Here is a 25,526-nt window from a genome sequence, read left to right as displayed (position 1 = left end):
GGAATTCTCTTGTTAAAGTGATGGTGGTGAGACACTGGAACAGGTTGTCCAGAAAGGTTGTGGATGGCACCTCCCTGGGGGTGTTGGATGAGGCCTTAAACAAGCAAGGTCTAGTGGGAGGTGTGGTTGCCCAGAGCAGGGGGATTGGAACTAGATGGCCTTTAAGGTCACTTCCAGCCCAAACCATTCTAGAAGTCTACAAGTAAAAGAGCCTTGAAAAACCTCCTCCTACAGAGAAATTTTTGCTAATATTTATTGTCAGGAGAAATTATGAATTATTTTTACTTGTAAAATGTGATATCATAGGAAATTAAATTTAATTTTACTGAAGTAGGCAGCAAATAAAAGAAGCTTTTATATACACAGTGAGAACTAATTATTTTAGCACCTTATTGTTTGCAGTCGCTGTACTGCAAACAGTAAGGTGCTTTTTACTGGTCAATATCATGATGTTTGGACATTTTCTTGGTTCATTATAGGATCTTTGCCAGTGGGGGTATTGTAGCAGTTGTTGGTTTTTTTTCATTGTCAGTGACAACTGTACAAAAAGCTGTATCAGGATGTTCCTCAATTATCCATAACCACTGCTCTAGCTTTTAAAATAGCACAGAAACATTGACAAACCATCCTTCCTCTAGGAGTTCAAGCAATTTGTCTGTACTGTGAGTACAGAGCAAGATCTTCACTGTGTCTGCAAAGCTTCAGCAAGAAAATTATGAAGATGTGAATAAATGTATGTGGTACTTTTAAAATAAACAGACTATTTTGGTCTCCAGAGAACAATCTTGATAAATCTTCCTGGAAGATTCCCAGTTACGAAGCACTGAGGAGTTATGAAGCACAAAGAGGAGTCCAGATGGCTACTTTAAATTTTAATACTAATAGCTGTGTTTAAAATGTCCTTGCATCAACAAGAGGTGCTTTGAGCGCTTATTGTAGGGAAAGTGTTGAGGTGTGTGTGAGTTTGAGATGGTGACTGTAGGGGTACCTCTTCTGGCTAAATGAAAAGAATAAATAAATCATAGGCAGGTGGATGGGGTCAGACAATAAAAATGAGGAGAACTGAGGAATTTCCAGGTCATAATAGGATTTACATATCTCCTTGGGATGAAAAATGAGTGAAGGAAGTGGCAAGAGCTCTGCAGTGGAATGAATTTCTGTGTATTATGAGTTCTGCATCATTGTGGCCGTTTGAGCTGATCCTCTAGCTCAGACATAGGGGAGAGATGAACATTCCAGGGATAGGCCACATAAATGGCAACAATAGATAAATTAATATAATTTCATTGGAGCATCAAGAACTTAATGTCTAGAAGCACAGTTTGTTCTCCCCCTTCTCCCGCTGGCTTCTGTTGCTGCAGCTTCGCCTATCTTGCCCGTCAGGGAAAGATGAAATTGTATTTTCTTATAATATAACAATGTAAAGAGAAATAATAACTAGAGAAGGAAGGAAAAAAAAAAAAACAACAATACAATAACCTTAAGGGAGATGGGGAGGGGGTCAAGCGGTGGCGAAGCAGCAGAAGCAGCAGTAGCCAAAACAGCAGCCGGGGAAGATAGGCGAAGCTGCAGCAGCAGAAGCCAGCGGGAGAAGGGGGAGAACAAACTGTGCTTCTAGACATTAAGTTCTTGATGCTCCAATGAAATTATATTAATTTATCTATTGTTGCCATTTATGTGGCCTATCCCTGGAATGTTCATCTCTCCCCTATGTCTGAGCTAGAGGATCAGCTCAAACGGCCACAATCACGAGGAACATGATTGTCTCTTTTAATGAGGCAGTGCTCTAAATGACCATTGGAACAGGAATAGAGGTGAAAGCCTTGAATAGAGGCTATACTTACTCATGACAGGCTTGGAGTTTTATCTGTGTGTTTAGCTGCATTATCTCTAAGTCATCTCATGGTGTTTGATGAAGCAGCATAAATAAAGATCATAGACCAGGAAGGCTGCAGTTGCTTCAGCCTCTCTAGCTGGTAAGATGCTGATTCCTGAATCAACTCTGTGCTGGAGATGAGCCCTGCTGGGATGGAATCACCATAATTGTTCAAATTGTCTGTGCTTGTCTTTCATGTAGAGGAGAGGGATTTGCAACAGAGAGCAGTTTTTTTTCCTCTCTTGCTTAATATCTGTTGGGTAAATATTGGAACAAGTTGTCCAGAGGGTTGAGGCCCCATCACTGTAGACGTTTAAGATCAAATCTGGTGGTGCCTTCTACATTCTGATCTGTTTGGAGATGTTCATGCTCACTGCAGAGGGGTTGGATAAGATGACCTTGGAGAGTCCTTTCAACCTGATGTATTGTGTGATCTGTCAGGGTGTTTTGGAAGACAGCAAGGCAGGTTTTGTATGCAGTGTTTCCAGCTTGCTTTTGGTGCTTGTTTCTGTCTTGGGTGCCTCGCGTGTGAGACTGTCACGTTCCTAGTATGTTGAATGACAAGAAAAGGCATGTGCTTGGAGAATGGAGTATAGCCCGAATCACACTTTCGGTGTCTCAGCTGAACTCCAAGTTGTAGAATAATTGAAGAGTTTTGGTGTTGTTTTTTGGTTGTGCATTTTGCTGTGGTTATGTGAACTTCATTTTGGGGGAGATCTTCGCTAAAACCCTGTGAAAGAACATTACCATGAATACAAACTTGTACACCCACTCTAAATGTGGCAAAACTGGGCTTATTTCTAAAACCTTTAAAATTTAATGTTGTGCAGTAGATACTGGAATATGCAATTTTCCTCCACGGGAGCAGTACCTCATTCAGTGCTTTGTTTACTTATTAAAGTTACCAAACAGTTACTCTCTTTTCAAGCAGTAACCTGTACCTTTTTATTGCACACTGTTCAAAAGCGCCTTACAGAAAGGATCCTTCATCAGTAAAGGAATGTTCTGGGAGGAAATCATCAGTAATTGCTGTGTTTGGCTGTTTGAGGAACAATGGTGAATGTATTTTTTTTGTCAGTTAGGTGGAGGAACATGATTTTCTCCTCCATGCAGCAGAAACAGAGCGAGTCATTCAAATGTCCATGCATTTTGCATTTCCTTGTTTTCTGTCTTTTCTGGGGGACTTGGAGGGAACAGTTCTCTGTCAGATTACACCTGCTTAGGAAACTAGTTTCACAGTTCTCAACTGAAGTTCCAGTTGCTCAGCAGTTCTGCAAATCAAACCCTAGAGCATAAAGTCAGGTACTAGGAAATGAAAAATGTGCAGTGAAATGACTGTGTGCTTGGGCTTTTGATTTGCACTGAGTAGAAATTGGCAAAGGCAAAGATAAGAGCTAACTCTCCAGGATGCTATTCAGTCACTTTAATTATGTGATCCTCCCTTTTTTGTATTTTGCAGCCTATACAGGAAGGGGGCTTTCATCTTCATGTGTCCTAGATCCATCCCATGCAACAAGCAAGGCTGGGCCTGTTGGTGCATAATCAAGTGATTTAAGAATTGTGTTGGTGCTGCAAAATGCACACACATGGCTGCTGAAGTGAGGAATCTGAGTTACTTGTGTAGTAAGTGGAGAGATTTGGGACTTGGATGAGAAGTAATATCTAACTGCCTTAGAGTCTTGGTCAGGAATGTGTTTTTAGAAGCACATCTCATAGCTGTCCTCACTTCCCATGTGTTGGCTTTCACCACAGAGCCATCTGCAAGTACTCATGTTAGGTTTATTTATAATGGAATGATGTGGAACGATGAGGAGAGGGATGTGCTCCAGCGGCATATTCAGTACACTGCAAACAAGACTTGGGCAAGGCAGGGACAAGAGCAAATCTGAGTGGCCCTTTTCTTCCTTCTTTTAAACCTCCAAAACACCTGATTGTCATTAAAAATGTTTTGCAAAAAGAACTTAAATGGTATTCAATACAGGACACAGGGATTTTGCTTAGCAAACCGAAAACTGATGATGTGATTACCTCATATAGCATCACAGAAGAGCATGAAGCTATGGAGTTAACAGGTATAGACAGTTTGAATTCTAACATCTCCTTGCTCATCAGGGCTTGAGTCTGCAAACTCCACATTCTCTTAGCATCAGTTTTGTGTGTGTAATTAGATGGTCTATGCTTCACTGCAGTTTCATTTTGAGACCTCATTAGGAAGACTGGAAGAGAAGAGTATGTATGTCTTTACTTGTGGCAGTTCTTATTCCTGTTCATGATATGTCACTATCACCATTAAAACATTTTAGGCTGTGATGAGGGATATAAATCTCTGGAGATTTGAAAAGCCTGATGAAAGGCAGCTGGAGAAGCTAAGCCTAAGTATAGCATACTTGCAGCCCAGAAGGCCCACCAGATTCTAGGCTACATCAGGAGAAATGTGGCCAGCAGGTGGAGGGAGGTGATTTTCCCCCTCTACTCTGCTCTGAGGAGACCCCACCTGGAGTACTGCATCCAATTCTGGAGCCCCCATTACAAAAGGGATGTGGACATGCTGGAGCAGGCCCAGAGAAGGGCCACTGGGATGCTCAGAGGGCTGAAGCAGCTCTGCTATGAGGACAGACTGAAAGGGTTGGGGCTGTTCAGTCTGGAGAAGAGGAGGCTCCCAGGTGACCTTATTGTGGCCTTCCAGTATCTGAAGGGGACCTACAAAAAAACTGGGGAAGGACTTTTCAGGATATCAGGGAGTGACAGGACTGGGGGGAATGGAGTGAAGCTGGAGATGGGTAGGTTCAGGGTGGATGTGAGGAGGAAATTGTTGAGCATGAGAGTGGTGAGAGCCTGGAATGGGTTGCCCAGGGAGGTGGTTGAGGCCCCATGCCTGGAAGTGTTTAAGGCCAGGCTGGCTGAGGCTGTGGGCAGTCTGCTGTAGGGTAGGGTGTCCCTGCCTATGGCAGGGGAGCTGGAACTAGATGATCCTTGTGTTCCCTTCCAACCCTGACTGATTCTATGATTCTATGTTCATTTCCCCCAGGAGACACAAAGTGCCAGGTCTAAATGGGGGCTCTGCAACGCCAAGGTTGGCTGAGTAGAGGAGTGTTGGATAGAGAGAAGCTGATGGGGACTGAAATAAAATTCACCTTTAAAAAGGTGAATACAAAAAAAGAATTTAGGTGTTTCCTTTTTTTTGCTTGGTTTCTTTAAGTCTTCAAGTACTTGAGAAATGTTATTAGAAGAGGGTTAAGAGAGGGATTCTATGATAAAAGGAGAAGAAACCAATGTAAATATTCAGAGAATTCAGGATATGGTTTAGTGGTTGTTGGACTCAATCTTAGAGGTCTTTTCCAACCTTGATGATTGTAAGCATTAATATCAGCACAGCAGTTTCTGTGTTACTACTCAGTTTCCTGACCTCTAATACAAAATGTCCTTTGTTTTTTTTTTTTTTTTCATTAAGAGGGAGACAATTTTTTCCCATTTTTCTGTTTTAAAGGTTGGGCTTCTTTCACATCTGGAAAGGCTGAAATAGACAGCTCCAGTTCAGGAGGCGAGGACAGAAACTAGGATTCTGGTTACTGGCTCTTAGTCTCACTGAAAAAAGCCAAAGGGAATGTATAACAGAAAACAATTCTGTGCAGTGATATGCATGTTCTAGGTGCATGCATGAAGCAGTTCTATCATTTCCTAGGTTACCTTTTTCAGGCTAGGGTGATAATGACAGCAGGACTCATGCATTGTAATTATTCCTTCCTCGGAAAGGAACAACAGCTTATCAGAAAAAACAGTACTCACCTCATCATTAACTGCCTTCTACTTTCCCTTATTATTTTTATCCTTCACTTAACTGTGCTGTTTAGTGAATCTTTTTGATCTATCATTGTTCTGTAGGGAAAAAAAAAGTGTTTGATTGTTGTTTTTTTTCCTATAAAAGCTTTTCTTGCCAACTCTTTCCCCCCCCAATCGTTCTTCATGAACCTAGCATAGATCTAGACATTTATGACATATCTGGATTTAATTTTAAAGCCAACAATCAGCTTTCTCTCTGCATTTTTGAATCTTCTTAAACTTTTCTTAGTGTGTCAGAAAGTCTATCACAGTTTAATCTCTCTGAAACAATGAGCTTTCAGCCCGCAGAAGCGACTCTGAAAAGATAGTGCTTGGTCTTGCTGTCAGTACATTTTGTGTAGTGCCTGAATGGTCCTATTGTCCTCTTGTGCACTCAAAGTGAATGAATTTATCTTTCCAAGTGGAGCATTTCTTTCTTCCTTCTACAAATTCCCACTTGTGTTTCTGAAGAAGAGGACAAGACTGCACTCCTGGAAACATATAATTCTGAACCTTGAAAATTAGATTGCAGTGTGCTTGTCCTTCTCAAAGCCTGGTTTATGCCAAGCGATGCCATAAAGAGTTTGTTTGGGCCATTACGGAAATAACTTCGCTCTAATGTACCCATGAAATTGGTTAATTTGCCACCCTCTTCAGTTCTGAAGAGTTCTTGTTTCTCTTTTAGACTTTTCCTTACTCCAAAACTTAAGACTGGAAGTTGTGATGCACTTGCTAAATGCAAACTATCATAGTTGTTCTCTCATCACTGGGATTTTCATGCACTGGGTATGAGTGCACATTTGAGAGAGTCAGTGCATCAGCTGAACAGAAGTCTTTTCAGATTAATAAAGGTAATTTCATGGATTCCTAGAATGGTTTGGAGGGGACCTTAAAGGTCTTCTAGTTCTGACCTTCCTGCAATAGGCAGGGACATTTTCCATGAGACCAGTTTGAATTTCTAGAGTGCTTGCTTAGTTCTGCATTGCTTAGTTCAACACAGATATAAATGGGTGATCTTTGACCTGCAGGATGCTTCCATGCAGCCTACTCTTTTCCCTCCAAGGAAGGTGGGTGCAGCTGATTGCTTGAAGGCATAAAGAGGAGGAGGATGAAGGGAATGTAAGATAGAGATTTTCAAGAAGCAACAGCATGGTCTAGGTAGTCTGGAGTAGGGAAGGCTGATGGGAAACCTCATTGGTCTCTACAACTCCTGAAAGAGGTTGGAGTGGGGCAGCGGTTGGTCTTTCTGTCTAGGAAGGTGATAGAATGAAAGGAAGTGGCATAAAACTGTGGTAAGGATGGTTTAAGTTGGGTAATAGGGATGAAATCTTCCTTGCTGACCCTGGAGGTGTACAAAAAAAGACTGGATGAGGCACTCAGTGCCATGGTCTAGTTGATTGGGCAGGGCTGGGTAATAGTTTGGACTGCCTGGTCTTGGAGGTCTCTTCCAACCTGGTTGCTTTTATGATTCTAAACAAGCTCTGATTTTGGAATACTATTTTACCAATTTGGCCATGGATATATAAGTTAATAATTTGATGTACAAATTAACAAATTAGCATGACTGGAGATCTCTGGCTTCTAGAATTGTGTACATAAAGTTGAGTTTTGAGTTTAGAAATGCATCTTAGGCTCTTAGTTTATCTCACTGATTATATGATTCTATGATTGCTGGAGTGGTCTGAGAACGGAAGAGGCTGCCAGGGAGGTGGTAGAGTCACCATCCCTGGTGATATGTAAGAAATGTGTGTACAGGGCTCTTTAGAACATGGTTTAGTGGCCATGGTGGTGTTGGATTGACAGTTAGACCTGACCTTCCAATTGAAACAATTCTATAAATAAAGCTTAGTTACCTTTTTTCTTTTTAAGATTGTGTAATGAAATTGTCAATCATCTGGCAAATATACCCCAAAATTCCTGCACAAAGGAACTGCTTTTTTGCACAACTAGCATTTGGAAATGTACAAAGTAGAATGCTACAGAGGTCAGAACGTGAATTTGTTTAAATTCCATGATGTCCAATAAGCATGATGGTTTTGCTGCAACTATTTGTTGAGAGACATTCCTATAGATTGCTGGAAGCTCATTTGAGCAGATGAGAATGTACCTCTTCATATTTACATTCTTTTTATGACAGGAGTTAGTAGCAAGTACTTAAAGGGATGCTGCTGTACTAGGTGAACTTTTGATCTGGCTTACTGTGGTAGTTATTGTTTCAGTCATTTTCATTACTCATCATTTGCTGCTCATCTGGACCTAAGAGTGTATTGAACTTCTATTAACCATGGCTCCTAGCAGTCATTCAGATGCTATTTAATAAATGAAGAATGCATTGCACTGGTGTTCAGGTACAAGTTTAGTCTCATTTACCTGTACTCAAAAAAAAATCAGGACTTCTTAAGGCCATTTATTTGAAATAATTGAAACCAACAAATGAAACCTGCATCCAATTTACATCAGGGAAGTGCAAAGCATTTAATTCTAGAAAGTTAAACAGGTTATTTTTCCCCCCATTTTGCTTATTTGCTTTGAGACACTGCTGCTAATAGAAATAAAGATTTAGTATCTTTCTAGCCTCAGTCCTTTTTTTTCCACTTCATATTTCATGCTTCTGTTTTTCTCACTGATGATGTCTGACTTTAAGAATGCTTCACTGCTACAGAACATGCTGTCAAGTTCATACTCTGAAAGAGATTATTCTGCCCACTCCTTTCCCATAGAACTGATCTTTTGAGGATGAATTAAGAGCTGTGTAGACTTCACAGAGCTCTCTGCTCTCTTCTAAGGCAGATCTGTCAGTATGAAAGCCACTGATTTACAGGAAAATGGAGTGGGTGCTGAAGATGAGGGGAAGGGAAATAAAAATGTCTGTATTGCAGTGTATGAGGGTGGAAGAAAGGTGAGGAGGGAAGGTTTTTTTAATATATAGAAGGAGTGGATAATCCAGGGTGCCTGTTGAAAAGTTACTGCTTTCTAAAATTATTTGAGCTGAAATCCACATCTGGGTTCCACAGTGTTATTGTAAAAGTTAAAACAACAACAACAGAACAAAAAATTCCCAATTTATTTTGCTAAGAAATCTGACAAGGAAACAGTACCTGACTTATCCCACACTTCCAGTATCTGCAGGGGGCCTACAAAAATGCTGGGGAGGGCCTTTTCAGGATACCAGGGAGTGACAGGACTAGGGAAAATGGAGCAAAGCTGAAGGTGGGGAGATTGAGACTGGAAGTGAGAAGGAAGTTCTTCACCGTGTGGGTGGTGAGAGCCTGGAATGGGTTGTCCAGGGAGGTGGTTGAGGCCCCATCTCTGGAGGTGTTTAAGGCCAGGCTGGATGAGGCTGTGGCCAGCCTGCTCTAGGGTAGGGTGTCCCTGCCCGTGGCAGGGGATTGGAACTAAATGATCCTTGTGGTCCCCCTGACTGATTCTATGATTCTAAGTGAGTCTATTATAACAAGATGCTCATGGATGAATATAAGGACAGGGAGATCACTCAGCAATTACCATCATGGACACAACATTGTTGTCTTGGGGAAATTAGTCTGATTTATTATCAACCAAGAGAGTTTTATACATAATGTTTTATTTTGTTAAAATGGTAAAGCAGGCAAAACTGCTGTCAGTGAGAAGGATTTAGTGGTTTAAACATTATTTAGTTACTAAAGGATGATTTAAGCTTGATACTCTCCTAGGTTGGGGTCTAATTTTAATGCAATCTCTTATTTAACTTTTTTTTTTCTCTTTATTAGTAGTGTGTGCATTTTTCTTTCTCCCACTCAAAGAAGGTCACTCTAGCAATTAGCAGCATAGTGTTTGGACAAAATTTAATACAGATTTATTTATCCCTTAATGATTTAGAAGGAACTTGCTTGTTGTGGCCAGAATGACCTTGGGTTTTGGTCTGTACTGCTTTAATTGTTGTTATACTTGTTTGATTCTTGAATGACAAAGCTCTCAACTTCTGCTATCTTTCCCCTAGGATTTTAAAACAGGATTTGGTATCACTTTAATCCCTATGAACGTGGCAAATGTAAAACAAGTGGATCGGAGTGCCAAGCAATCTTTTGAAATAATTACTCCTTATAAAAGCTTCAGGTGAGAGCTTTAATATTTATTATTAATTAATATTTATGCAGACAACTAATGCACTAAAGAAATACTTGCTTTGTACTACAGTGACTTTCCTGGTTTGGGGTGTAAAGGTGATAGTTATATTAGGAAGGTTGTTTCTGTGTGCTTGATCTCTTACCTCCCTGACTAGAAATCCACTGCCCGCAGATGCATATCTGTAGAATCACAGAATCGTAGAATGGCAGTGGCTGGAAGGGACCTCAAAGGATCATCTGGTCCAGCTCCTCTGCCAGAGCAGGATCACCTAGAGCAGATCACGCTGGAATGCATCCAGATAGTTGTTGAATATCTCCAGAGAGGGAGACTCCATAACCTCCTTTCCAGTGCTCTGTCACCCTCACAGTGAAAAAATTCCTCCTCAGTTTCACATAGAATCATAGAATCATAGAATCAACCAGGTTGGAAGAGACCTCCAAGATCATCGAGTCCACCCTGTGCCTCAACTGCCACCCACTGCTCCTTGTCCTGTCACTCACAGAAGAGGATGTAGCCTTCTTCCTTGATTCTGGCCGAGGGCAGAAGGAAAAAGAATTTGACACCCTTACAAAGAATAATAAACTGCAGAAGTGAAATAGTGTTGCAGCCATTTAATAGTAAGCATTTTATTCAATAAGAATAGATTTGCCAGCCTTTGTAGAAATCCTCCCTTGAAATCAGAAGAAAGTTTCACTTTGGCTGTTGCTGCAACTTGTAATGTTTTTTAAGCAAATATAAGTATATGCCAATAGAAGCCTTTTGCTTCTATTACAGTGCTTCTTCAATGTTACAGTGCTTCTTCAATGGGACCTCAGTAGTGCAGGTGAAGAAAACAGTGTTCTCTCGGGCTTGCTGAATGATAGCAAAGTCTCCTTTTGCTCTGAGACAACTACTCTGTTCTCATCAGACCCCACCTGGAGTACTGTGTACAGTTCTGGAGCCCCCAACACAAGTAGGACATTGAACTGTTAAAGTGAGTCCAGAGGAGGGCCATGCAGGTGCTCAGAGGGCTGGAGCAGCTCTGCTATGAGGACAGGTTGCAAGAGTTGAGGCTCTTCAGCCTGGAAGTGAAGGCTTTGAGGACACCTTGTAGTGGCCTTCCCATATCTGAAGAGGACCTACAGGAAGGCTGGGGAGGGACTATTGACAAGGTCTTGTAATGACAGGACAAGGGGTAATGGGTTTAAACTGGCAGAGGGGAGATTAAAACTAAATGTTAGGAAAGGGTTCTTTCCAGTGAGAGTGGTGAAACACTGGCACAGGTTGCCCAGGGAAGCTGTCAATGATCCTTCTCTGAAGGTGTTCAAGGCCTGGTTGGATGAGGCCTTGAGCAACCTGTTCTATTGAGAGGTGTCCCTGCCTGTGCCTGGGGTTTGGAACTGGATGAACTTGGAAGTCCCTTCTAACCTAAACCATTCCATGAGTCTATGAGTGGAGCAGACAGTAGATTAGTACTGATTAGTGATTTGAGTCTGTGGCTGGCTTGTAGATAGGTAGTTCTTTTCCCTTCTCTGGGGCCATCACTGTGTTGATGTTTGCTTATAATAATTTCTATTTTTCAAAAATACCAGTTTAACTGAAAAGCATTTTTTTGACTGTTGTGCTTAGCAACTCCATTCTCATCAAGTTTCCGTAGGTCACTTCATGCTGTTGTTACAGATCAGACCTTGAGTTTGGCAAGTGGAACCATAAATAGATTGAAAGTACCTCAGGAACGTAACTTGGACATGACAAAGGCTGTGTAGCTTGTGCTAGTAGGCACTGTTGAAAACTGAACACAAAACCAGGGAGTTCTTCACGGGCTGAAAATACACAATGCTGCATTCCATCTTAGTATTTATATCTGTGTAGAGGATGATTTTTTGACTGTGATTTCAGGTGTAAATGTAATAAATGGGAGACTCCAGACTATGTTTAATTGGGCTTTAAAATAAAAGTCAATAACACAGAAAAGTCAATTGTTTCAGCTTTACAGCAGAGTCGGAAAGAGAGAAACAAGAGTGGATTGAAGCCCTGCAGCAATCGATAGCAGAAACTCTGTCTGATTATGAAGTAGCTGAGAAGATTTGGTTCAATGAGTCCAACAGGAGCTGTGCTGACTGTAAAGCTCCCAGTCCTGACTGGGCATCCATCAATCTCTGTGTTGTCATTTGTAAGAAGTGTGCAGGTAGGGTAATTAATGAGAGGCTGTGTGGGTTCTACGAAATGTCATATTTGCATATCTGTGCATGTCCTTGAGTAGGCTTTTTTCATGTTTGTGGTGCCATCCTTATGAAAGTTTTAACAAACACCAAGTAAACCTAAGTTGCTTGTTTATTTATTTACTGGCACCAAGGTCATCCTTATTCTAAACCACTTCCAGGCATAAACAGCAGGTCCCTAATCCCTCAACATTAGTGGAAATTAAGATGCACTAGCACTTTGTGGGAAATGCCTGGGTTTTCCAAGCCTGGACACCAAAGGATAGCAATTTTCATTGTATAATTTTGGGATATTAAAACCTCTGACACCAAGGCATATTTGACTGCCAAAGGAGGTAGCTTTTTCACTTGATGCTGAAAATCTGCTCCTAGCAAATCTACTTCTAACATTTTATATCTACTTAGGCAGTAGATTCAGGAAAATAGTTTTTAAATCAAGCCTTTCTTTCCAAACAAATCCTCTCCAAAGCATTCTGCATCACATAGCCTACTTTGCCTATTCACTACTATCAAATGCAAATCCACTTTTTCCCTTTCAGTTTCTTTTCTTTTGGGTGCTTTTATATTTAAATATCAAACACAGCCTTTTTAAAAAGCTGTAATTAGACTCAAACTGTTTTAATTAAATTTTGTTTTGTTATCTCAGCAGAAGAGAAAGCCAGTGTAAATGCTCTAAGTAAAAAAAAATACTCTTGGATTTTCAGGGCAGCACAGATCATTAGGACCAAGAGATTCAAAGGTTCGGAGTCTGAAAATGGATGCCAGCATTTGGAGCAATGAGCTTATTGAGGTATGTTCTGATATTCTGATTCTTTGTTCCATCTTGAGTAGGAGTTGTTTATTGCTTCACTCACATGAAAACTAACATGCAGCTGCAAACTAACATGCTGCTGTTACAGTAGACTTGTTTCAGATAACAATATACTTCTGTGTCACTCCAAAATAGTAATTTTTGATCACCATCTATACAATTTCTCTTAGTAGTTTTCTAACCATCTAGGGATTTTTTTTTTGAAAGAAGAAACAATGCTTTCAGAGAACAATCTTAGTGGGAACAGTATTGGGAAGGGGAAAAGGAAGGAAACTTCCTACCACTGGTTCAGTTTGTTGAGGCATCAGAGTGGTGGTGATCAAGAGGGTTGAGGCATTAAAGAGTGGTGGTGATCAAGAGGGTTGAGTCGTCTCTGCTTGCTTGAGGACAAATGTCAGTCTTCTTTGACCCTCTGCTCATTTTCTCATTTCTACTGAAATAACTGGTCAGCCTTGTAAAGTTTACTTGCTGTTGATAGTAAATGATGACCACAGACTTTATTATTCATTTATAAATGACCATAGGCAGTGACTGAGAAGGGCTTTCACCTCCTGCAAGCAGCTTTCTTTCCTCTAATAACTTTCACTTTCAACTTGTAGCAGCTGAAAACTATTTAGAGGCTAACTTCATATCCTTCATACTGTTTTGTTTGGTTTCTTTTTCTTGCACCTTATTCAGCTCTTTATCACCATTGGAAATAAAAGAGCAAACAGTTTTTGGGCAGGAAATCTTCCTCCAGACGAAGAACTGCATATGGATGCCCCTGCAGAAAAAAGGATAGCATTCATTACACAGAAATATAAAGAGGGAAAATTCAGGAAAGCACCTTTTAGCTACAAAACCAAGGAACAGTTGAATAAGGTAATACTTGAATGGGTAAACCCATGCCACACCTTTTGTATTGTGCATGTGTGCAGTTTGGTCATCTTGTTGAACTGGTGAGAAATAAATGCAGAATCCTGAGTGGTATTCTCACAGAGCTAAACAAGGATTGTGTTGGAGCCTTTACAGGGCTTGTTGCATGATTTCTTAGTTCCTAGGTTGTCCAGTTAGTCAATAGAAGGCTATTGTACTTACATGGGGCCTGTAGTGAGTGTTCCAGAGCTATCAATCGATATGGATCTTTCTTTTTCTTCATAATAGGGCTGCAGATTCCCACTTCACTGCTTTACATGATTTCTTTACATGTTTTTGGTACCTTCTGTATCTGATATCCAACATTCCAATACCTTAGATGGTTTTGTATTGCCAATGGTGAAATTAGCTCATGAACACTTATGTAGTAACTTGTGGCTATTTGGAAGTGAAACCATCTAAAGTTAATGATGGAAAAATATGAGTTCTCAGTGTTTCCTTTTACTTAAATTACTTATAGCTAAATAGTGGAAAATACTAATTATAATTATCAGTTTCTGTTTTATTTTGATGTCCCTTTGACTGACTTAGAACACCTCTTGATTTCAGTCATTATTATTTAGGGTGTGTGTGAATACAGAAGAATTTAGATTCATATATATATATTGCAATGCTAACAGCTTCAGTTCATGAATCAACTTGTCTCAGATGATGTGCAGAGATTATGGGGAGGCATTATCATGTAAAAGTTCATGTTTGAACTTGAGAGGTCTCAGTTCTTCAGTGGTTGTTGTGTTATTTTTTCTTACATACTAAGTTGTGTGTTGTATATTAAAATGTTAAAATAGTGGCCTGTGAGAATAGCTGTCACTAAAACACCTCTAGCCAAAGTACAGAACCATCTCACTACGTAGCTTGAATTCATTTTTTTTCCACTTCATTGGAATTGGGAACAATTTGGGGTTTTATGGGAACTCTTTATATTGTTGCAAAATAAAACATTTGGATTATTTCCTGTTTATTGGTAGCAAGAGACTTTATTTAATATTAGAGCTATGGACCACAGCAAATAACTCCCAGTTTTACAGGCTTGATTCTTCCAAGTCTGGTTTTTTTTAGTGTGGAGGGAAAAGGGTTTTTGTCAATTAATCATTTGATTACTGGCAAAAAAAAAGATGATGTGTAATGGTCAAATTCTCTATAGAGACATGAAATTACTGTTTAATAAGGTGGTCATTGCCAAGTAATTCTAGAACTTGCCCTGAGCTGTCTGCCCTGTCATCTTGTGCCTACTGAATGCTTATAAGTTTATTAGAGCAGCTGAATTTGAGACTTCGCTCTTCTTGTGTTGAGTGACTTCTCCCTTAAACATTTTGGTAAAAACTCATTTATTAACTAAATAATTGAACACATATTAAGTTGTAGAAACTGTTATGAAATAGATTGCTGTAATTGTGTAGCTAATCTTAGATTTAAGCTTTTAGATCAAGATTTAGAAAAGAAAAGAAAAAAAGAGAAAAGGTTTCTTATGTTTGTCTGTCTTTGTGTGTATAAAAATAAAATGGTCTAGTGTGGGTGAAATCTTTAAATGTCAAAGAAGTTGATCAAGTAGGAAGAGCCTCTGAAGAACAGTTGTCTTATTACTGTGAGCATAGTTCTGAAAAACTACTTATGAGCTTCAGTCTGTTTCCTAGTAATGAATTTTTAAGGGTGAAATTGCATCTCTTCGGTTCAGACTTGGAGGCCTAAACTGGTAGGATCCTTTTCTGGAGCAGCTTGATTTGTGAATCAAAATGAGGGGCATTTTTTCACATAAATAAACCAGAATCTTCCCCCTCCAGTAGCATTAATTCACAGTATCTTTCCCAATTGAAACTTGTAGGAGCAACTTCTTGGTTGTGTTTTTGGCATTTCCTTCATGTTGTTGCTGCTTTTTTCCTAGATTCAGACCATATTTGATGATTCCTGCTACTTCTCTGTTTATGGTCTCAAAACATAGAGGGACTCTATCAGAGGTGAAAGGATTTGCATCTAAATGACACCTACTTGTTGCCAATACTTTTCTAATTTAAACAGCCTTTTTGTTTTCCCTCTCCATGCTAAGGCCCTGTGTGCTGCTGTAGTTAAACAAGATGTGCTAGAAACTCTGATGCTGCTCTTCAGTGGGGCTGATGCTATGTGTGCTACTGGAGACCCTGTTTACAGTACTCCATACTTACTAGCCAAGAAAGCTGGGCAAAGACTGCAGATGGAATTCTTGTACCACAATAAGTTCTCAGGTAGGATTCGCTCTCTTTGTTCCAATGTTCTAATTTTGTGTTGAGCGAAAAGGAAGGAATTCACAAGAAAAGGTGACACTGAGTTCAACAACAGTACTATAGTGGAGGGAGAGTTGTGATGGTGTCACCTGTATTTCAGCAGACGGTGGATGTGATTGTGTGCAAGTTGCTTGCATTTTGTTCAGACAGCAAGCTTATGACTAAAAAAACCAAACAAAGACAGTGATATCCCACAGACCCCATACCTTATATATAAAACACAGAAGAAAAACATCATCTACTCTGCAAAAATTATCAGGCTTTTACCTGTAAAAGGTAAATATGTGTGTGCATTCTCTCTGTGTGCACAAGCTCGCTTGCTCTCTGTGTATATACACTACATAGAATCATAGAATCAACCAGGTTGAAGAGACCTCCAAGATCATCCAGGCCAACCTAGCACCCAGCCCTAGCCAGTCAACTAGACCATGGCACTAAGTGCCTCAACCAGTCTTCTCTTGAACATCTCCAGGGATGGTGACTCCACCACCTCCCTGGGCAGCCCATTCCAATGCCAATCACTCTCTCTGTCAAGAACATCCTCCTAACATCCAGCCTAGACCTTCCCTGGTACAACTTGAGACTGTGTCCCCTTGTTCTGTTGCTGGTTGTCTGGGAGAAGAGACCAACCCCCACCTGCCTACAGCCTCCCTTCAGGCAGTTGTATCTATGCACACTGTATATATTTGAAAAAAGAAAGAAATAAAATGTTTCACCACGAGAACAGTCAGACATAGGAATTATCTCCCAGGACAAGTACTGGATTCCCTTACATTGCACAGTTGTAAGATGAGCCATCTCATGTCAACTACACTATCCCCTGAAAAGGTGGATTAGAAGATCCTTGGGCTCTCTTTCAACCTGGCATTCTGTAATTCTGTGATATACAGTTAACACACATCTGAAGTACTCACTTGAGGCTTTATTTTGCCTCTTTAGAATCATTTAACTTATTTTTCTATCCCTACTTCAAACAGACCTACCTGTTCTTTCCCCAAACTCACAGCTTCACGGAATCACAGAACCCATAGAATCTGTGTAAAAATGTGACCCAGTTTTTTCGTGATGAATATCTAAGAAAATTACTACAATTATAAAAATCAAGGAGATGTATTAATGGTGTAGTAGAAGTACTATAGAGCAATTCCATATCTACAGTTAACACAGTTAGAAATGGTTAAAGTGATAGAACTGAAGTTTTGTGTCTTACCCTTTTTGTCTTTTAATAGACTTCCCAAACTATGATCCCAGTTTTGAAAGTGGCTTCTCTGAAGATTCTTCACATTCCACCTTTCTTTGTGAATTCTTATACAAAGTTTCTTCTAATACTGCTAAGCTTCTTACCGAGAAGAAATTAAAAGAAGGTATTTTGCTTTTATTTTGTCCATTTGAATATGTATAGCTTGGATTCAATTCCTTCTTTTTCAACTTCTCACATCACTTTTAAAAAGAGAAAATGCCTTTAGAATCATAGAATCAACCAGGTTGGAAGAAACCTTCAAGCTCATCCAGTCCAACCTATCACCCAGCCCTATCCAATCAAAGACACCATGGCACTAAGTGCCTCATCCAGTCTTTTCTTGAACACCTCCAGGGATGGCAACTCCACCACCTCCCTGGTGGATATGACATAGCCTCTTTTGATTTGGTATACCTCTTCCAGATAAAAAAACACTGATTGTTTTAATCTCCTTATTCAGTGGTTGACAGACAAAGAAAACTAAACAGTTAGTTAACAACAGCCACTGATAAACAAAGACCACTTCTCACTTTAATTACATTTAACTAGATGCTACTAACTGCCCCAAAGCAGTTTCCATCTAAAATGGTAATATTTCAGAAATCATTTAAAGTGTGACTTCTTTTTAGAATCATAGAATCAACGAGGTTGGAAGAGGCCTCCAAGATCATCCAGTCCAACCTAGCACCCAGCCCTATCCAGTCAACTAGACCATGGCACTAAGTGCCTCAGCCAGGCTTTGCTTGAGCACCTCCAGGGACGGTGACTCCACCACCTCCCTGGGCAGCCCATTCCAATGGAATGAGATTCCAAATGGCTAATATGCAGGATATTTCTCAAGCTTACAAATTTTAAAGGCATTCCAAGTAGAAATGAGCACTTCCAACAACTTTACAACCAGCTGAGCTTTGTGGAGCAAAGATGTTTAATATCACGATAGATACACATTGTCTCCTGTGTTTATCAGTCTTCTGTGATTTTTTTTTGTTGTTGAGAGATTAAAATATTCTCAGCTCTTTTTTTCCCCTTTTGTCCCCAGTTGTGTTCCTTTTTGTTTCCATCTAAACAAAAATTGATGTGGGATTTTCTGGCCTGACTTATGGTTGAGGTTATTGCTCCTAAAATCCTGACATGACATCCCCTGGAGATAAATACATATTCTTTCATGTTTATGTCCATTTTCTTATGATGTATGCTTTTGAGATACTTACTGGAGATTAGAGGATGTAACACCTATTTGAATATGCATTTGAAGAATGTATGTTGGCATGGGTTCAAATTCTTGAAAACATTGCATAAGCAACACAGCTCATGCCTGATCACTGACAATTCCCAGCAACTTTGAGATTGCAAGTGGCAGCTGTGGTGGCAGAGGGCTGCTACTTGACGAGGCTTCTTGGAGGATTGTTCTGAATCTGCACTGAACTTAGGTGGTGGAGTTGCTATCCCTGGATGTGTTCAAGAAAAGACTGAATGAGGCATTTAGTGCCATGGTCTAGTTGACTGGATAGGGCTGGGTGCTAGGTTGGACTGGAATGATCTTGAAGGTCTTTTCCAACCTGGTTGATTCTATGATTATTTGGGAAAGCTGCAGACCTCACTAGTGTTTGCTCTGAGGGCAGACTTTGTCTTCTGTGCTGTGGGTGCCTATATCTACTGTGTCCCACTCCAGAGCCCGCAACACAAGAAGGACATGGAACTATTAGAACAGCTCCAGAGGAGTCCATGAAGATAATCCAAGGGCTGGAGCACCTCTCCTGTGAAGAAAGACTGAGAGGGTTGGGGTTGTTAAGCCTGAAGAAGAGAGGACTCTCCTTGTAGTAGCCTTCCAGTATTTGAAAGGGGCTGCAGGAGATGAAGTTGGAGATGAATTTTTGACAAAGGCATGGAGTGACAGGATGAAGGGTGATGGTTTCAAACTAGAAGAAGCTGGATTTAGATGAAAAGTTAGAGATAAAATTTTCACCATGAGGGTGGTAAGGCACTGGAACTGGTTGCCCAGAGAAGCTGTGGTAGTGTTCAATGCCAGCTTTGATGGGCCCTTGAGCAAGCTGGTCTAGTAGGAGGTGCCTCTGCTTGTGGCTTAGTTTGGAACTAGATGGTTTTTAAGGTCCTTTCCAACCTAAATCATTCTGTGACTCTATGATCTGCATTCATAGGATAAACAGAAAAAAAACCCCATAAACTAGAACACCCCTCAAACTGCAAAGAAAAGAAAACAGAGCAACCAACCCAAAAAAAAAAAAGAAAAAAGAAGAAAAAAAAAATCACAAAAACCCTTCTAAGAAAACCAGAAAGCAAATAGAAGATAATAGTAGTGCTGCCTTGTCTCTGAGTGGTGTACATTTATGAATATCTGTCTAGATTGGAGATTTAGCTGTAAATGCTCACAATATCTCCTGTAGTACAGGGGAGCTGCAGTAGGGAGTAAACATCATTACAAGGATGCCTTAAAAGTATTTCTGAAGAAAGCCCTCAGACAAGGGACAACTGAATTTTGATTGTCTTCCATCATAAGTTTTTAGTGGACAGAAATGAATCTGCCTTGAAAGTTTGTGGTCTATTGCCTATCCTTACAGTTACTACTTGGAGGAGCATGCAGTAAATGGAAAGGAACTGCATTTCCCCCAGCTCAGGCTGGTCCCTGAAATTGTGATACTGTTTTGTAGGTGTTCTGCTGTTTCTGGTTTGGGTTTGTTTGTTTGTTTTTTTGGGGGTGCAGATCTTTTTCTATTGGCTGAGTGTTTGGTTTTACATTAATTGCTAGAATTACCCATGTGTTTGTCAGGACTAACCTCTCTGGGATGAGTGCTTTACAGCTAGGTAGGAAGATAGGTTTCCCTGAGCTTTTGCAGTTCAGGAAGACAAATGACAAATGGGACAAGGGAGGAAGATGTAATAATAACATCCTTTCAACAACAACCAAAAAAACCCTGCAATTTTGAATTAGAAACTGCTCTTGCCTGAGGGCTGTAATATATTTCATCCATGTGTAAGAAATACTGTGACAAAAGGAGGGTTTTGCTGTTTAAAACATAAACCATACTGTTTTGTTAGGTTTTCTTCCTCTTCTATATTGATTATTTTCTTGAGATCAAGAATTATTTCTTACTTTATAAAATCTCATTACCATGAAGTAATATGGGATATACAACTCCTGTAAAGCTCTACAGTTTCAAACTCTCTTATGCTTGTTTTACTCTTTAAAAGATGTATTTAGGCTATAGATAGAACTAGAGAGCAAGTAGCATGACAGAGGGGAAAAAAGGCAAACAAACAAAACCCAATAATAATGCCACTACCAATGGCAATAAATAATAACACAGTATATAAACAATAATGAATACACTAAAAATAAAATAACAAAAAAAAATTCAGAATAGTGTCAGTAATAAGTAATGATTCAGTATATAAATAATAATAAACTAAAAATAAAATGACCAAAGCTCCCAAGAATAATTGATATTAAACCAGTAAATAAATAACAATAAATAATATCATTAAACATGAAATAATAATAAAGTAAAAACAAACTGACCAAAGCTCCCAAGAATAATTGATATTAAACCAGTAAATAAATAACAATAAATAGTATCATTAAGAATGAAATAATAATAAAGTAAAAACAAACTGACCAAAGCTCCCAAGAATAATTGATATTAAACCAGTAAATAAATAACAATAAATAATATCATTAAAGATGAAATAATAATAAAGTAAAAACAAACTGACCAAAGCTCCCAAGAATAATTGATATTAAACCAGTAAATAAATAACAATAAATAATATCATTAAAGATGAAATAATAATAAAGTAAAAACAAACTGACCAAAGCTCTCAAGAATAATTGATATTAAACCAGTAAATAAAAAACAATAAATAATATCATTAAAGATGAAATAATAATAAAGTAAAAACAAACTGACCAAAGCTCCCAAGAATAATTGATATTAAACCACTAAATAAATAACAATAAATAATATCTTTAAAGGTGAAATAATAATAAACTAAAAACAAACTGACCAAAGCTCACAATAGTAATTGATAATAAACCAGTAAATAAAAAACAATAAATAATATCATTAAAAATGAAATAATATGCTGATAATTAAAATGTAGTAGTAATAAGAAAAATGACACTAAGAAATCTAAAAGTCATACAGAAAATAATAGAAGGACATGGAGCTGCTGGAGTGGGTCTGGATGAGGTGCACAAAGACGGTAAGAGGGCTGGAAATCCTCCCAAAAGGGGTCAGGCTGAGAGAGCTGGAGCTGTTCAGTCTGGAGAAGAGAAGGATTTGGGGAGTCTTTACCTGAAGGGACCTAGAAGAAAGCTGGGGAGAGACTTTTTACAAGGGTTTGTTGTTACAGGACAAGGGGCAAAGGATGGAAGCTTGAGGAGGGCAGATTTAGGCTGGATATTATGAAAAAATTCTTTACAGTGAGAGTGGTGAGACACTGGAACAGGTTGCTCATGGAGGTTATGGATGTCCTGTCCCTGGAGTTCTTCAAAGCCAGGTTGAATGAGACCTTGAGAAACCTGGTCTGATGGAAAGTGTCCCTGCCCATGTCAGGGGGGTTGGAACTAAATAATGTTTGAGGTCTTTTCCAACCCAAATCATTCTGTGAATCTGTGAGATGTTCCCTTTCTGTAAACCTCAGTGTTGCCAAATGAATTCACCCTTCCCCGGGTACATTATGTGACTAGCAACAGGAGAGATGCCCAATCCATTTTAATGTGAACATGCCATCCTGAAATGGCTACACCTGCTGCCTGTCTGCAGTGTGTCCATTTATCTCCTCCAGTACACAGGAATAAATTCTGCACTGTTTCATTACTATCTGACACTTGGGCCTGCATTAGGAGAGGATTGAGCTCTGCTAGTGATGTACCTAGAAAGGATGGTTCTATTAAGTTTCTCTGTTCTTCAGTTTGTCATCCTCTAGCATTTTTGGTAGCACTTCTGTTTATTATGTTTTTACTCTAATCATGTTAAACAACACAACCTCTAGTAGTGTTTCCTGTCTGTTTTCCAGTAGTGTGCAGTGCATGCAAATTCTTCTGTGTGTGATGTTATTTTTTTCAGGACTGTTTTCATAGAATTATAGAATGGTTTGGGTTGGAGGGGACCTTAAAGATCAGCTTGTTCTAGCCCCCCTGGTACTGGGATGGACACTTTCCACTAGACCAGGTTGCTCACGGCCTCATCCAACCTGGCCTTGAACACCTCTAGGGAGGGGACATACAAGACCACTCTGAGCAACCTCTTTTTGTGTCTTGCCACCCTCACTGTGAAGAACTTAGTCCTAATATCCAGTCTAAATCCACCCTACTCGAGCCTCAATCCATTTCCTATCATCCTATTACTACAAGCCCTTGTAAAAAGTCCCTCCCTAGTCCCTCCCTTCAGGTACAGGAAGACTGCACTAAGGTCTTCCTCCAGAGTTCTCTTCTGCAGGGTGAACAGCCCCAGCTCTCACAGCAGAGGTGCTCCAGCCCTTTGATCATCTTTGTGGCCTCCTCCACATTTTGATGACCTTCCTGTGCTGGGAGTACTGCAATGGATACAGTATTCCAGGTGACATATTGACTTGATTTTGACCTCTAGGTCGAGCAACACAAAAGAAAGGGTAACTCTTTTTTGCCAGTTCATACCATGATTCACTCACTTTCTATTCTTGTCAGAAAATATTGTTCTAGTAGCTTTCAGTGTTTCTAACTTTGTAGCATGCTTTCATTTTGTTCCCTTAACTCTTTTGTGTTAAACATGAAATGTGGTATTGTGTACTAGCTCTTCCACCACCAAGTTCCACTGCAAGAGAATTAAAAGCCCTCTACAGTGGTAAAGCTAACTTATGAGCATGTTAAATCACTTCATAATGTAAAATTGTGTTGTTTGAAATATTATTTTATTAAATAGCCTTGTATTATTGTTTCTTAGGCTGAGTACTGTCAATACAGACATTGAATAGACACAAGCCTTATGAGGAGAGGCTGGGGGAGCTGGGGTTGTGCAGCCTGGAGAAGAGGAGGCTCAGGGCAAACCTCATTGCTGTCTACAACTACCTGAAGGGAGGCTGTAGCCAGGTGGGGGTTGGTCTCTTCTGCCAGGCAACCAGCAACAGAAGAAGGGGACATAGTCTCAAGTTGTGCCAGGGGAGGTCTAGGCTGGATGTTAGGAGGAAGCTTTTCACAGAGAGAGTGATTGGCATTGGAATGGGCTGCCCAGGAAGGTGGTGGAGTTGCTGTCCCTGGAGATGTTCAGGAAAAGCCTGGATGGGGCTTTTAGTGCCCTGGTCTAGTTGATTGTCTAGGGCTGGGTGCTAGGTTGGCCTGGATGATCTTGGAGGTCTCTTCCAACCTGAATGATTCTATGAATTCCTGGTCCACTCTTGTCAGAGAGACAGATTTCATCTTAAATATATTCCTGTTACAGCAGAGCTGTGCATCCTGTGAGGCATCTTCTACAGGGAGAGGTATTTTTTATTAGCATCCACTGACTTTTCCATTCTTTCTTTAATCACAGATTGCAACAGAAGATGGTGCACTTTGGAAAGTGGCTTTCTGAGCTACTATGAAAATGATAAATCTACCACTCCTAATGGTATGGTCGACATCAGTGAAGTTATCTGTCTCGTAGTGCACAAGTCAGACTTCTCTTTAAACAGAGGGTAGGTTCCCTATTTAATACTTTGATAAACAAACTCAAGTATTACAAAGATTTTATTATTCTAGGGGTTTTTTTTGAGCTGTAAATTTGTCCCTGAGTTTTGAACGTGCAATTTAGAGAACAACAACAACAAAACCTTGAATTACTTTATGTTGACTTCAAGAAATAAAGTGCTAAGTGGTATTTGGGGATTGTTTTATTATTTCTTTGTATTTGTAGTGATCTAATGAAAATGTTAGGGTAATTTAAAAGGGCAGCATAAATTAGATGCATCTGTTTCTTATTAAAACTGTGATGCATATTCTCAGTGCTTAAAAGGTTACATGGTGATAAATTGAACAATTAATGCTCATTTTTCTTTCTGGGATTGACCTCTGCCTCAAGCCAAATCTCTTGCTTTGTTTCTTACTGATGAAATGCAGCAGATGAGATTTCTCCACGGTGCTTTTTGGTTGTGGCCACAGCTCTGCCAGTCCTTGAAACCCATTCTTTATTCTGCAGTCGAGGACAACAGTGTTAAGTGTAGAGAATTTTTTGAAGATAACACTTCTGTTTTGTGGTCTTGGTTTTCTTTTCTAACTTGCATTCCTTTGGTATAGTCAAACTATCACCTGGAGATTCACTTGAGCTGCATCCCAGCGATACTTGATTTCTTCAGGGCAACATTTTATTGTGGGTTGTTTTTTCTTTAACTGTCCTTTGAGTCTGTAACAAATTCCATGGCACTTCCCTTAAATGTCTTTGTGTATGTAAAATCACACGACCTTTCTACAGTATAGTGCTGTAATGCTCCTAGTTCCAAATGTATACTTGCAAGCTAAAGTGCCTGCAAGGAACACAGAGTCTATTGAGGAGGCTTCTGGAAATACAATGGGAAGAAAGATCTTAAGGTACTCCACAGATAAAGAATGCTTAGAAGGGAGGGATCTTGAAACATGGTGATGCCTCAATAAGCTATAAAATAGTGGAGGTGACTTTCACTGTTCTGCAGTACATAGCTGTGTGGTATCCAGAAAAGAAAACTGCCACTATTGTCTTCTGTCATCACATCTAAGCTATGGATTACATCTCCAAATGGTTCCACTTCAGGATAACACTTAAAAACATTGGATAAGTATTTTGCTTCTAGGGAATGACTAACCTCCTACTCTGCTTCACCAGGTAGTTTTGTGAGAAACTTACCTGAGTTTGATGTTTCATGTACTGGAAACAATCAGTCTTTAAAACATCTGTTCTATTAGTCAGAATTAACTGTCTATATAACATTTTAAAAGTGCTTACTGAAAATTAGAGCAATGGCTCATATTCAGTTCTCCAGATTTAGATAGATAAATCTCAGTCTCCAGCATTGGAAGGAAAAATGATATTTCATCTATTTGGATTTTAGGAAGAGGTCACAGACAAAATCATACTGTAAACTGATGAATCATCATTTATAATTAAAGACTGACTCTAAGTCTAACAAGACACTTACTTTCCAAATTCCGCACCGATTTCAACTGCTTTGTTTTTTTCTTCTTTCACTGTCATCATTTGTCAGTTAAAATGTGGCAAATCAGAGTCCATTTGATGAAATAGTGATAAAGAGCAAGACCCACACTCTCCCACTTAATCTCCCACAAACTTCT

At 39.6% G+C, this 25,526-nt stretch overlaps 1 protein-coding gene across 2 annotated transcripts in view; it reads left to right on the top strand.

Annotated features, from left to right (window-relative positions):
- Positions 1-25,526, top strand: part of ARAP2 (ArfGAP with RhoGAP domain, ankyrin repeat and PH domain 2) — a 147,926-nt gene that overhangs the window by 56,259 nt on the left and 66,141 nt on the right. For both annotated transcript variants that reach the window (XM_064149116.1, XM_064149115.1), the window contains exons 10-16: positions 9,675-9,790; positions 11,770-11,969; positions 12,708-12,793; positions 13,493-13,675; positions 15,774-15,948; positions 17,217-17,351; positions 23,755-23,899. In XM_064149116.1, the coding sequence (XP_064005186.1) occupies positions 9,675-9,790; positions 11,770-11,969; positions 12,708-12,793; positions 13,493-13,675; positions 15,774-15,948; positions 17,217-17,351; positions 23,755-23,899 (1,040 nt within the window). The remainder of the gene's footprint in view (positions 1-9,674; positions 9,791-11,769; positions 11,970-12,707; positions 12,794-13,492; positions 13,676-15,773; positions 15,949-17,216; positions 17,352-23,754; positions 23,900-25,526) is intronic.

The sequence above is a fragment of the Pogoniulus pusillus genome, chromosome 9 (assembly GCF_015220805.1).
Source record: "Pogoniulus pusillus isolate bPogPus1 chromosome 9, bPogPus1.pri, whole genome shotgun sequence".
Classification (NCBI taxonomy): Eukaryota; Metazoa; Chordata; class Aves; order Piciformes; family Lybiidae; genus Pogoniulus; species Pogoniulus pusillus.
The sequence above is the reverse complement of the archived record's forward strand: the minus strand, read 5'-3'. Positions and strand labels throughout refer to the sequence as shown.